This window comes from Cryphonectria parasitica (assembly GCF_011745365.1).
Source record: "Cryphonectria parasitica EP155 unplaced genomic scaffold M406scaffold_5, whole genome shotgun sequence".
NCBI lineage: Eukaryota > Fungi > Ascomycota > Sordariomycetes > Diaporthales > Cryphonectriaceae > Cryphonectria > Cryphonectria parasitica.
In genome coordinates, this window is record NW_024468913.1 from 1,093,425 (window position 1) to 1,107,231 (window position 13,807).

The 13,807-nt window shown below is 53.4% G+C and overlaps 3 protein-coding genes and 1 non-coding gene across 4 annotated transcripts; 1 reads left to right on the forward strand and 3 right to left on the reverse strand.

The window, feature by feature from the left end:
- The first annotated feature begins 27 nt into the window (after positions 1–27).
- M406DRAFT_t66 lies at positions 28–124 on the forward strand. Its single transcript has one exon. It is a non-coding gene; the product is annotated as a tRNA-Leu (tRNA).
- A 1,591-nt stretch (positions 125–1,715) lies between these two features.
- Positions 1,716–2,573, reverse strand: M406DRAFT_258562 (uncharacterized protein; the record flags this gene model as incomplete). Its single annotated transcript, XM_040917241.1, has 1 exon — positions 1,716–2,573. One exon carries the CDS (start codon positions 2,571–2,573, stop codon positions 1,716–1,718), a length of 858 nt encoding a protein of 285 aa, XP_040775343.1.
- A 1,321-nt stretch (positions 2,574–3,894) lies between these two features.
- Positions 3,895–8,254, reverse strand: M406DRAFT_91575 (uncharacterized protein; the record flags this gene model as incomplete). The annotated part of the gene is made up of 6 exons (XM_040926205.1): positions 3,895–4,593; positions 4,699–5,552; positions 5,629–5,805; positions 5,861–5,900; positions 5,963–6,216; positions 6,280–8,254. 6 exons carry the CDS (start codon positions 8,252–8,254, stop codon positions 3,895–3,897), a joined length of 3,999 nt encoding a protein of 1,332 aa, XP_040775344.1.
- A 2,624-nt stretch (positions 8,255–10,878) lies between these two features.
- On the reverse strand, positions 10,879–12,632 carry M406DRAFT_291455 (WLM-domain-containing protein). Its single transcript, XM_040918967.1, has 3 exons — positions 12,152–12,632; positions 11,118–12,075; positions 10,879–11,015 (listed from the first exon to the last, which is right to left on the reverse strand). Exons 1-3 carry the CDS (start codon positions 12,336–12,338, stop codon positions 10,916–10,918), a joined length of 1,245 nt encoding a protein of 414 aa, XP_040775345.1. The 5' UTR covers positions 12,339–12,632; the 3' UTR covers positions 10,879–10,915.
- Between the last annotated feature and the right edge of the window lie 1,175 nt (positions 12,633–13,807).

Consider the following 13,807-nt stretch of genomic DNA (forward strand, 5'->3'; position numbering starts at 1 on the left):
TTTTGCTCGTATTACAACAAAATGACGGGTCAGATGGCCGAGCGGTTATGGCGTCAGGTTAAGGTCAGCTTAACAAAACTTCCTGATGGAGCAATCCTCCTGGGTTCGAGTCCCAGTCTGATCATGAATTTTTTTCCGGTTTTTTTTTCCTTATTTATTATAAGGAGTTTCGTACCTGTTCCTTATAGCTGGTTTCCCATTTTCTGCACCACCAAGGAGCTTTGGTATTTTTCTCTTTCCTTTCGTCTTTTCTGCTTCCCTTGTTCTTTTATCTATTTGAAGAAGTTCTGGGCGGGAGATGGGAGATGGAAAACGAGGAGACAGAGCGACGCCGCGGGTCCACCGTCCGTGATTAGAAACGGCAAACCGTAATCGAGAAAGTGGATGTAAAACGGCAATAGAAACGGGCATTGGGACGACAAACATTTGGAATACAGTTGGAAGACGTTGACAATTGAATGAAAGAAAACAGGAAGGAAAAAAACACCTATACCAAATATACTCACAGGCGAGGTCACTTATATACATCATTAGGCAGGCTTACAGCGTACTTTGTATAAGCATGTACGAACTCTGCCCGCACAGTGATATGGCTCGTTTGATTTGAAGAGCAGTTGAATGATCTGGCATCTTGGGACTGTCTCCTGAGCCCTCTCTGTCTGCTCTTAACTTATGGACGTTTTGGTATCCAACCCCTCTACAGTACTGCGCCATAAGGGGCAGTAAGTCACCCTGCCACCTGGAAATACGGTCCCATCTCGTCGAAAGTGGGACAAAGATGATAAGAAGTAGGGTTCACGATCGAGGCTATATTGTGATTAAACGCGAAAAGTGGATTTGGTATGGAGGCTACAAGATAATGCGCAAGTCAAGTCGGCCTCCTTGTATTTCAAAGATCTCTACAATATGAAGGTTGTTGCAGCCCTCGAGGGGGAAAAGAAAGGTGAAGGGTATCGCAGCCAGCGAGGAGAAAAGGAGCAAGACCATGATGATGAGTATGGCGAAACCTAGTAGTAGTTTGCCGACGTTCTCGCCAGGGTCTCCTGATGGTCTGGGTGCTATACCCCCGATGCATATGAGGAAGACGTGCATGTGTCACAGCAATAGGCATGAAAAGAACACCAGCACAGTGAAGGGAAGTACCTTCAAAATCTCTCCGAACTCATTCCTGAAGAGTCGAGACGTTCAGACACCCAAGTCAGTACACTTCTTGACTACTTGAAGTAGACTTGGTCAATCCCCAAGCCGCGGCGGCCGGCATGCATCATGGCACAGCCCTGTGGACATTATCGATTCAGATACGTTGTCTCTGCTGGTACCGCTGGTTGTCCTCTATCGACTTAGATCTCTTCTCCTATAAGCTGTTCCTCCGTTTCCATTAATCAAAATTCTCTTGGGATTCGACTTCATGAGAATCGAACTTCATAAAGATACCACAGAAGTCTCGTGTGACTGGCATCTCAAGCAACGATTGATTGATATTGCAGTCTGTCCATCTGGAAATGTAATCTGAGAATGACCAAAAGAATGTGAAGGTCTTTGTTATGATGTGGGCTTGCTTCAGACACATCCCCTCCTTTCACGAATACCTTGTCTTCTTCTTCTTGCCACCGATTAAAAAAAAAAAAAAAAAAAAAAAAAGAATACTGTGCACCTCGTAGTTTCCCTGACCTTTGCGCGTCCCAGCAGGTAGACCCATCTCCCCACTTGGTCACTCATTCCAGATTCACCTCCCTCCCAGCCGCAGCACATACAAACCGCACCCCAGCGCTCATAATGGCCTTCCACACCTCCAACTCTGCCTCGTCGCGCGGCGCATAGATCATGACATAGCTCCACGGCATAAACGCCACGCCGCTCAGGGGGTGCCGCTCCGCCCAGCCCTTCCGCACGACCTCCTCCGCGTCCGCCATGCTCAGCGTGATGTGCGAGCTCGCCTCCGGGTGCACGTGCGTCACCTCGCCCTTCAGGCCCCGCGCGAGGAATTTCGGCAGAGGAGGGCTTGCCGAAGACGCCCTCGCCCTCGTGTCGAGCCAGAGTGCCTGTGTCCCCACGCCCTCGAGCCCGGACGGCCGCATCACCAGCACCCCCGCACCCTTGGCCGCCAGCTTGACCAGGTGCGCCGCCATCCGCGCCCGCATCGCCTCCACATCGCTGGGTCGCTGCGTCATCTGCCTCTGCGGGGCGACGTACCCAGGCACCTCAGGGCGGCCTCCCTGGCGCTCGGGAATCGGGACCTGGGCAGAGGAGAAAAAGGTCTTGTTGCCGTGCGGCTCCGTGGCGGTCCGGTTCTGGGGCTTGGCAAGCGGCAGAGGGTCGCGTGTGTCGTGCCGAGCGATGAGTTGGAGGACGCCCTGCAGAGCCCAGCCGAAGACGTTGTAGGGCATGCCGCCTTTGCCTAGAGCTATGTACCCGCGGTAGCTGGCGCGGGCGTAGGACAAGGTTGGAATGGAGACGCCGAGGGCTGTGATGGCGACGGCGATGGCGGCGGCCCTGGGGTTCTGGCGCAGCGTGGGCGGGAGGACCTCGGTAAGGCGGTGGAGGTAGGTGGTCAAGGCGGTTCCTGATGCCATAATTTGTTGCTGATGGGTAATTATCTTGCTGATGGGTAACTATCTTGCTGCTGTTGCTGCTGCTGCTGCTGCTGATGTGTTTTGTTTCCTGGTGCGGGTCGTCCAGCAATGGAGTGAAGGTTTTTTTCTTCTTTCTTTTTTGACTTCTTTTCAAGTCGCCCTGGTTGCTGGATTTTCTTTTGTTTTCTTTCCCTTTCCTTCCTAGTCACTATTGATGGGGAGTAGCTTCTTCAATAATGGCGGCGCCACTTCTTTTCAGCTGACAGCTGGGAAGCTGAAGGGAGGGGAAAGGGGGGGTTTTGACGACGATCTTATAAAGGCAGTTAGAAGAGCATACATACGCGCGTAACTACTACGCCTCTCGATAATCGGGTTTGATCGGAATCCTACAGCAAATTGTCATACGACGACGGGGCCAAAAAAGTAAGCTTCACGACTTTTGGTCTGTCTATCTCTCCCCCTCCGTCAGCTCCGAACAAGGTTCTCTCTCGCGCTCTCACATGCTTCGCGGCCAGTCAGATTGTTGGAGGGTACTTACTGTCTTGTTGGAACATGGGGGGTTGAGTGGAAAGTTTCCTATGGGTGGGGTGGCTTGACGTGACGTGACTGGGGAGTAAGTTATCTGACTACTTGGACGTAAGTGACAAGAAATGCACCGACGGCGACGGCGGTGGATGCATTGTCCGATCGTCACGTTGGTTCGCGGGGGTCCGGTATAATACGTAAGCTACGCCTCGCAGCGTTAAATACGAGCCTACAGAGAACCAAGCGTATAATTACAGAAGGAGAAATGAAACATATTCAGTTCTAGACATGAGAAAAAAGATATCAAGAAGAGAGAGAAGGTTATTTTTGTCTATCTAAATCTTGATTTGTCCCCCCCCCCAAAACCCCCCCCCAAAAAAAACCACCAAACAAACCGTTACCCAAGGATCTATTTATGTTATTCAAACGCAAATACATCAAGGAAACAAGACACAATGCTACATCTATATATATAAACGTATATTTCCATGAAGAACGCCGATCATGTCTCTCTTTAATTTTGTCTTCTCTTTCGATGCCAAATTGCACACTATGACTAAAACATCAAGCTACAAGGCCGAATTTTTAGAACTCTTTCTCCAACATCCGTCGCCCGTACCGTGTAATTAGGAGGTATCAAAGCGAGCCGCAACGCCATGCTGATACAAACAAGTTCAAACAAGTCAAGTATAGGGAAAAGAAAACAAGCCATGTGTAGGGAAAAAAGAAAACAAGTAAGAAATAAGAACAATGAAGATGAAGGTCAGGAAAGCATGTTAACAGATGTCGCGCGCCCTTAGGACATTCTCCTGTTAAACTCTTCCTGCTGAAACTTTTGCACATTGGCCTCGGTCAGAGGATTCCCCTTGTCTATCATTGGCGTATGCACTAGAGGCACTACCGCAGGACCCCCCGCTGCGTCGATCATCTTGTCATCCCGGCTTTGCTGCGCGAGCTCGTCCGTCTCGACACGTCGCATCTGCAGGTCCGGCTTGCGTGGTGGCGACAGCCCCATCGGTGGTTGCTGCTGCTGCTGAGGAACATCCACGGCCGCCGCCGAGAAGAAGGAGGTTGCCGTCAAGAGCTTGGGCCTCGGTGTGAGAGGACTATTGCGCCTCTCCTCGGGATCTGCCTCTGCCTGTAGCGCCTCCGGCACGGCCGCGTCTCCATCGACCTCGTCGAGCCCGACGGCTGGGATTCCCGCACTCATACAGTTATCGCTCTGCTCCGAGCAAATGGAGGCATGGGACGATAAAGGTGGAGGCGTAGGTAGTGTTCGTTTGTCGACAGACCACCGCACGAGCATCTGCTCCAGCGTCTTCGACCTCACCGGTTTCGCGAGGTAATCATCCATACCCGCTCTCCTGCACTTCTCCTGATCGCCCTGGATGGCTGATGCCGTCATGGCCACGATGGGAACGTCCCGTATGTAAGATTTGTAGGGAGCGTGGTGGCGTATCAGATGCGTGGCCTTGTAGCCATCACAGATGGGCATCTATTGGAGAAAAGAATATGGTGTCAGAACCGAAATTGAGATCACTTTTCATTTTGGGAAAAGAGGGAAAAGGGCCACATGCAAGAGACCCCAAATGAAACTCACCTGCACATCCATAAGAATGATGCTGGGCTTTATTTTCTGCCCATTCTGCGCCTCGGCCAGGTATTCCAGCGCCTCGCGTCCATTCCAGACTGCCGCGACGCTAAATCCCAACTTCTGGATCGTCTTGGTGGCGATCTGCTGATTGATGGCGTTGTCCTCGACGACCAGCACGTGGATCTTGGAGCGCTCATCCTTGGAGAGGCCATCCTCAGCAGCGACAATCGAAGCCTTCAGCTTGGTAGGCAGCCTGCTCTTCTCCGCCGGACCCCCCGCAAACTCTCCACTGGGCGGTGTCCCAAGGACTTCAAAGTCGGAGCTGTTGCAGGAGACGCTCATTTCGGACTGGAGCCGATCTGGCAATGGCTGGATCTTGACCAGGTTCGACGGTTGTGTCCCATGAGGTTTGTTAAACGGCACCCAGAAGGAGGCTGTAGTCCCCTGGTTGGGCACCGACTCTAGGGTCATGTGGCCGTGCATCAGCTCAAGAAGACTCTTGCAGATAGTCAGTCCCAGGCCTGTTCCGCCGAACTTCCTTGCCGTTGACGCATCACCTTGGCTGAACGGCTGGAAAAGTCTCTTGCGAATCTCCTCATCCATACCGATGCCGGTATCCTGCACAACGAATCGAATCTCGACCATGTCGTCCGTCTCTCGCTCCTTGGTGAGTGACAGCTTGACAAAGCCCTGATGCGTGAACTTGATGCTGTTGGTAAGCAGGTTCGTGATAATCTGTCTCACCCGGCCTGGGTCACCAAGGATCACAAGATCCTCGGCAATGTCGGGTGCGATGTCCGCAATGATCTCGAGATTTTTCCGCTGGGCAGCAAAACTGAGCATTTTATGCACGTCTCGCACTAATGTGCACATGATGGGTAGTCAGAAATTGAACTGTTCTCCTCAGATTCGACACATGGGTTCGCAGAAACTGACCTATGACAGACACGCGGAACTGGACTTCCTCAATATCCATCCGCCCAGATTCGACCTTCGAGAAGTCAAGAATATCGTTGATGACCGTCAACAAGGCGTTGGCTGACCGGAAGATGTTTTCTGCATAGTCTCGCTGCTCGTCATTGAGGTCAACGTCTAACAGCAGCTCCGCCATACCTGAGTTTTGGGTCAGCTGTTGCCATGGAAGATGATGCGGGAGCTCAAAACCTACCAATGACGCCAGTTATAGGCGTTCGGATCTCATGAGACATCTGCCCTTGGTCAGCATCACACAGAATGATGGAGGAGCACAGGTATGGCTGTCCAAACTCACATTGGCCAGGAATTGGCTCTTCAGTCTGCTGGCCTCCTTAGCAGCCGCCTCATTTGCCAGTAGCTGTTGCTTCTCCTTGGCTTGGGCCTCGAGGACAGCCTCTTTCGCCTTCAGCTCGGTCACATCCATTATGATGCCGATTGCACCCTCTATGTCATTGCCTGGTATACTATCGCCTCGCCCCTCTGGTTTTGATCCTGTGTCCTTCTGCTTAATAGCTAGTGGTAAGAATCTTGTCCGAAAGTGCCGGTCATCTATGATTGTCAGCTTGACTGTCCAGAAAAGGCAGGTGAATCGAGCCGGAATAGATAGCTTACCTATACTGTGCTCAACCAGAACATCGCCGGCCCTCTGCTCAAAGATCGCGTCGACGGCCGAGAGGAAATCAGGGCGCTGACCAACAGGCAGCTCGGGATGCAGACGGTTGAAAACCTCATCCACGTTTCCTCCTATGCACCAGCCAGGCGGGGAGCCCAGGTTCGCACTCGCGTGCTCGATCAGCGCTCCTTCCAGCATGGTAATTTTGCGGTCCAGGTCCACAGCGAAGATGGTGACATGGGCGTGAGCGATGACGCTGAGGAGCTGCTGGCGGGTTCTCCTCGCAGCGAGTTTCGACTCGATGCTGTCATGCACGTCGGTACACGTGCCAAACCATTTCTCAATCTTCCCAGTTTCGGGGCTCAGCAGAGGCATAGCCCTGCCCAGCATCCACCGCCACTCGCCCTTCTTGGTTCGAAGACGGTACTCCGCGCTGTACGGTTCTCCGGTGCGCATGCTGTGCTCCCACTTCTTCGCGGTTGCAGGCGTGTCGTCCGGGTGCAGGGCCTGCGTCCACTTCATCGGCCCCAAAGACTCATCGAGACTCATGCCCGTGAATTCAAACCATCGTGTGTTAAAAAAGTCGAGACTGCCCCATGGATCAGTCGTCCAGACGAGCTGAGGAATGATATCGCAAATGGTTTTGAACCTCTCCGCATCCCTCGCCTTCAGCTGGTCAATCTCCTTGGCCATTTTGGTCACATCTCGGCACGTAATGATCCCTGCCAGAAACTCGCCCGTTTCATCGTCACGAATCGCCTCGGCCAATATGTCTAGCACGATCTTCTTGCCATCCGTGTCGAGCAGGCCAATCCGCATTCCAGAAAAGGGTGTCTGGGTCCTTAGCAAAATAGCAATGGGGTATTCGTCATGCTCGAGAGGCCTGCTAAAGTCTTCGGTGTACACAATCCAACTCGATAGTATATCCATACCCTCAGCTGAATAAGTGGATTGAGCCCCCTTGGTCATCAATCTCCGGGCAGCCGCGTTTGGATATGCTATCGTACCATCCTTCCACATCGCCATGATGGGAGTTTCCGTGGTATCGAGAAGGGCGTCCTTGATGATGAGTGTTTTCTGGAGAAGAGATGGCGCACTTTGCACGGAGTTGAAAGGGGGGCCCATCGGCGGGAAGGGGCCTGAGGACAGGGAGACGGCGTTCGGACTGATTCGTAAAGATGGCGAACTGGCCGAGTGGCTGGACGAAACCGAGGGAGTATTGGAGGAGGAAGACCTCATCTTCTTCTTTTCGGCCGATTCAAGAGCGCTCGGCCGAGCCACTGCCCTTGTTCTTGTGCTCACGTTTGAGGACGACTCGGTGTTGGTGAATGTGAGGGCGAAGTACGTCTGATGACCGGCGACCTCCCACACACTCACGATCATCTTCGCATACGTCTGGCTCTCAGGATCCTGGCTGCTTGCGCGCCGGGAGGAGTGAAGGATTGACTGGCCGAGATCGTTTCGTGACACAATGACTTCAACGACCGTCTGTTGTTGAGACTGGCTGGGCCGTCTTTTGATCCTCAACCCTTCCGTAGTAGGCGTCGCATCGCCTTGGCCAGGGCGAATCTTGGAGTCCACTCCGCCGCTGCCCGTTTGAGCATGCGGCGAGCTCATCTCCTCGGCAATCGTGTCCAGAAAGGGTTCCCAGGAAACCCATATCGGCTTTCCATCCTGGACCAGGTCGATTCCCACCTGAGAAAGCGTGTGCCCGTAGATTTGCTCCGTGGCATTGGATGCCTCGTCGGCATCGCTCTCGTCAGACTCAGATATGAGACCCAATAGCTTCCCCATGGCCTCGTTGGCCAGCACAACGGTCTTCCAGTTGTCCAGCACTAATACAGGCACTGGCAGAAATTGCAAGGCTGAAAACGCTAGCTGTGCGGGTGTGATGGAAGGCATCTCGAGTCGGAATGGGCTGTTCGCCAAAGCTCTATGGTCAGCGGCGCTGTCGCGGCGGAGAGAGCGGGGCATGCCATGTGATTGGATTGACGAGACATTGCTCTGGCTATCTGGTGCTGCTGGTGCTGGTGCTGCTGCTGTCGTCCTCGTCAAGTTCGACCTGTCGTGTCCGGGATAGCTCGTGTCATCATCATCACCGAAGACTGTCTGTGGCGAGCTGAACGCGGATCTCTGGGGCGGAGATGAATCTTGTAGCGGATGGCTGCCGTCCGTCATCGTGGCCGGAGGTGCGGCAGCAGAATCCTCCTTCGCGACAGAGCCAAACATGTCGTCGTGAGAGCTGGCATGGGGGTTCTCGCAAAGGCGTCCAGCCCCGTCCGAGATGTGGCGGCTTGTGGCACGGGGTAGACTGCGGCCGTTCCTTTCGAGGGATAGCAACCTTTGGTCGAGAAATAGCACAAGGAGCGTGAGCGACTCCTTTCCTGCGCTGACACCTCCACGAATGGGTGAGCAGTATCTTCAAACTGGCGGCTGTACGAGCTCATGTGTTGACAGACAAGGAACAGTAACAAAGCTGGGCAACGATGGGGCTGGCCCCCCTAACAGAAGAAGCCGGCGTAAAGTTTGGTAATGCCGATGGCGGGCAGGGTAGCGTGGTAAACAACCGGGAGGAGTGGGATTATAGGCTTGTGGATGGATCGGCCAAAGATCCACAGGGTCCTCGAGGAGGATGCTTTGCCGAACGCGATGGCTAGGAGGTGTTCGATGTGGGGGGGGGGGGGGGGGTTCTGAGACTAGGTGACTTGACCAACTTGGGGCGAGTCGACGAGCATTAAAACAAAATAAAAAATAAAAAAAATAAAAAAGAGTGGAGGAAGAGCACAGTGACGACGCTACGCACACGGCATAGAGGAATGATGATATGACACTGTGGACGAAGTGACCGACACACACAAGAGAGCGGGACGGTAGGGACGGATTCAGAATGTTGTCTACCCAAATGGCCAACCTGATTGTGTCTCTGTGAGGAAGGGGTTCGATGGCGTATGGTCCCTTCCAGTCTTGTGAACCTCAAAGCAACCTCAGCACCGTTGAGGATGGGAAGAGAAGAGTTGCGTCATGCACCACCACCAAGTACTAAGTAACAGTTCCTTCTTTTCCAGGTAAAAGTTGAGTTTTGGTGGAAAAAGTAGCTCGAGGATAGTAGTTTATCAAATAGAGTTTGGGGAGCATCCACCTAAAATCAAGCACGGCAACACTATCCACATCCGGCATAGCCTCTGCTCTGCGGTGTTGGTCGGAAGCAGTGTTGACCCTGTTTGGAGGGGATCTTCACGAAAATTTCAGCCTCTTCCCCACGGTTCCATTCCTTTGTACATGTGGATGAGAGCTGCCCTCGCTCCCTGACGATGGCAGGCAGAGTGTCTCGATCGTGACGGGCAGCATGTCACCGTCGTGGCTGCGTCTCACGTCCTCAAAGACTCATACGACAATGACATGGGCGGTAACTAAGTGCTTAGTGGGTAGAGAGAGGGGAGAGGGGTATGACACACAGTACGGTTCTGGACTGTGAATCCTGGGCGGGCGGGAATGTGTCGTCCCACAAAGACCCTGCTGTGGGTGGAGAAGACCGTCACACGTTGTGCTGCAGGACTACCAGTATACTATGTCAGGATGGTGAGATAGTGACACGCACGCATGCACGATGGTGTACTACGCAGCCGCCGATATACATAGTACACACCAGAAAGAAAGAAAAAACGGTCGTTGTTCGATCCTGGGCCAGGGTTGTTCAGGCAGGGTTCCAATTGACAGTTATACAGCAGAGAGGTCCTGCAATGGTAGTGTTGCATTTTCGCGTTATGGTGGGAGAGTATCTTGTCCTACCTGGTGACGACATTGCACATTTTCGACGAGACCCTTTCATTGCGATCTGATTGCCCTGCAGGTACTAGAGAGGGCCGCTACCAACCACCCTAGAAGTCGTGGGCAGGTGCCCCACCAATGCCCACCATAACGAGGAGCGAGGTTGCTGAGATGTGCTTGCCAATGGAAAGGCAAAACGCCCCAGAGGAATTTTGCTGGTTTTGTTGGTGCCAAGGGCTAGACTACGTCTCATCCCCAGGTCCCTGCAGAGTATTGGAAAAGAGCCGTGGAGGGGTTCCACCCGGAAAATGTTATTGGGCACGTGCAGTGGGTTCCTGAGCCTGGTACCATCTACCGTAGTACATTATGTGCGAGGGGCCCAAGATCGAGGATCTGCAAAATCCCATACCCAAGACCTCGACACCCTGCCAGGGGTGACTGACGTCATGATTTCTCTAGTGCAGCGCCTGCCTTTTGCTGCGGACGCCCGGTGCCCTTTTCGGGATACCCGGTTAGTCAGAAACTACCACGCTGCATACCGAATGTGTAGGGCACCGGACGAGGTGAGAGCCAGCCAGATTAACCTCACTTTGAAATGCGTACACATGGGACCCACAAGGTGAACCGGGATGTGCGATCTGATAACCCGTAGCTGACGATGATTACGGTGAAAGCAAGGTTCGTCGCTCTCATTTGCTCTCAAAAGCTGATGCTAGAAGGCAGCCATGTCAACATACAGCTCTGGGACCGCTGTGTCGTGGGTACGCCCGTTCTTCTCTCGCGCATCAAAGGCAGAACTTGGAAGGCCGAGGGTGTCTTCACTTCATCATGATCCGTCATCATATGACCTTCAAGCGCGCAGGTTCACTACTTCGAGCTCTCTTTGACATTGCCACACTGACCACAGCTCCACCACTGCCGCTCCACGACGTGACCGCACCGCGAACACTCCCAGAAGGACGGCCCGCTCGGCGCAGGTGGTGGTGGTGTCCTGCTTGCGCCATTATTGTTGTTCCTAAACGAGACCATCCTTGATTGCGCTAGGTCTGAACCTGTAAATGGCCGGGACTGCTGACTTCTGACCGCGGGAGTCGGGCGGGGCCGCTTTGCAGCTCTCTCCCTGGCCTCCTGCTCTGCCAGTTGCCTCGTCACGGACTCTGGCCGTGTGGTCCCGCATGCATCACAGCTGAGAAAGCTGGGCGGGTTGTGTAGGGTGCAGATCTCGCAGGTCCAACCATTCGTAGCAGGGAGAGAGGGCGATAGGTCCAAGTCAGGCTCGGGACTCGCGCTTGTCGGCGTTCCAGGCTTCTCTGGTCGCGACCACTCCGGAACTGGCGGTGGTATACTCGAGCTTTCGCGGTTCCTCGATGTAGAGGTGAAGGCGCCGCCGCCGTTGCCAGCAGGGAAGTCTGGACTAGGTGGTACATAGTCCTTGCCATGGATTCGTTTCTCATCTTCCTGGACCAGCTCCCACAGCGCCTGTGCAATGGCCGCCTCGTTAGCGGCATCCTCCTCCGCCTGCGTTCTAAACCCGTTCTTTGTCGCCGTCTCGGCGATGTTGTGTATCTCTTGGTCGGTGTAATTAGTGCTCGCGCAGCCACGATCCATCCTGTTTCTCCTCTCGACGGCGTTCGTGATGACCTGACGTATGTCCTGGCCCCGATGGATCGGTGCACCGCCGAGTCTCTGACCAGATCCTCGGGACCGTTCGGCCTGCCGCGCCCGCTCCTCGGCCGCAGCACGAGCGAGACGGCGGGCCTCCTGCGGCGGGACCCCAGTTCTGCCTCCGAGCTTGTGACCCTGGCTGAGGAAACCTTCGCCCGTGTAGCCCTTCATGGCGAGGCCCTCGTGCTCGTCACGCAGCTGGTCCCACAGCGCGTGGAATTTGGCGTCGTGGGGCCCGTGAACGATGTGTGCCAGCTCGTGAAGCATCGTGTCTGTCACTTGTTCGATGGGGAGGAATTGACTACGGTCACCAGGATACCGCAGCCGTAGCATGATCTTTTGACCTCTGTTTACGTTCAGGCCTATGAGTGGCGCACGCATTAGCATGAATACGCCCCTCGTTTTCTTCTTCAGGGCCGTAGGTCTCATCAATATTACCTAATAGATTTTGCTGCGAGGGATAGAATTCGCAGAGCTCCGAGACCTTCCAACCCCTTGCCCTCATGATGGGCTTTACCAGGGAAGCTATCTTCCTCAGGCTGTGGAGGGCCTCGTCCGCGCGTGGCAGCTCCCTGATGTGCCTGTAGGACAGGACTTGGGCATCATGCTCTCGTTGCTGGACCATGGCGAGGATGGCAGCACGGCAGAAGTGTGTGTTACGTGCGAGTCTGTGGTGATGTAAGATAGATTGCGCGACGCTGCGCAAATATATCACAAAGGCGAGCGCGGATGAGGTCGCTGATTTATGCACGGCTGAAAGAGACGGGAAGGTCACAGCACTGGAAACGGTCGAGTCCGACAAAAGATCAACTGAAGGAGCGTTCCAAAATTGTCAGCGGGACTCCAGAATCACATCGAAAAAGGCCAACCGATAAGTCAGCAGCAGCAGCAACGACAACAACAACAATGCAGAGTGGCGTGCTGCAGTTGATCGAGAAGCTTCTTGGGGTTGCATGGCCAAATCACTAGTCACGAGCCACGCTTGGGAGAAGACGCGTATAGTGGTTTCTGCCTGTCGTTTGGAGCCCTGTACAAGGCGGATGTGACTGGCTTAGGCGGGTTCAGCCCCCCCACCAACCCCGCTGTCTTGCGGCACGGGCGGAATCCCAGAGAGTCGCGCACCTCCTCATTGTGGCCATGAACGCTTATTCTGACCTCGACAAGAAAGACAAGCAAGCCATGGGTGCGAGCTGTGTCTTAATCATTTCCAAAGTTCAGAAAATCAATTCGAGTCCAATCGACCTGAGGCTCTGAAACAGGTCGCACTCATTCCATGTCCGTTGCTTTTTTTCAGCTCCCATGTTCAGGTACTATTTATCTTTGCCTCGCTCTCGTCTTCGCTTTCAACCAGCATTGTGAGTTTGTGATCAATACTTCTTCTTCGCAACATGGACGATTATTTCCTTCTTGACCACAATCAATCATCCTCAAGGCATCTGGCCTGTGGCGCATATGACGGGGCATCAAGGATATTTTATGCCTAAAGCCCGCCTCCCTCAGTTCTAAAGTATACTGGCAATGCTTCTATTGCATGTAGATGGTGCACCAGTCATGAACTCCACTTTCTCAAGGTCATATCACACAGACGCAGTTCAGTGATGCACCTTGAGTATAATGAGGTGGGCAGTAAGCAGACGGAGAGAGAGAAGTCCGTTAGCGATTGGGATTTGATGCAGATGCCGCTTCAGATCATGCAACATGCAAGGTCGATCTCCTCCTTGTCTACCGCAGTCGAGGCCAACAGTGCCAAGGGGTTTCCCTTCCCCTCCATTACAATGCACACAGTCTCCATTAAAGCGAGTAAGTCGAATTGGCTTTCCTCTACTTAACCGCCAAGGATCTCAAGACAATACATTATACATACACAATTCTTTCCTTGCGATTGAACCCCTGCAGGCCACCATCATGAGCTTTCAGTGAGGCTCTGCTGAATCTGTAACGAGCGTGGCGTTTTAAATACAGTGCTGCAAGAAGTACCCATTCCAGTCGGAAACTTACACCTTGTGTCATTGTAGCTATTCACACTAAAAGATAGTCATAAGCCTTAGCAGCTCCGTTCTCCCTTGTCTTGCAATTCCTAATTAATAGTTTCGT

Coding starts and splice junctions, on each gene's coding strand:
- M406DRAFT_291455 (XM_040918967.1), bottom strand. CDS start 12,338: ATGGTCCAGCAACGAGAGCATGATGCCCAAGTCCTGTCCTACAGGCAC. Junction 12,076..12,151: donor CTCGCAGCAAAATCTATTAG/GTAATATTGATG, acceptor CGCCACTCATAG/GCCTGAACGTAAACAGAGGT. Junction 11,016..11,117: donor CCCGCGGTCAGAAGTCAGCA/GTCCCGGCCATT, acceptor ACCTGCGCCGAG/CGGGCCGTCCTTCTGGGAGT.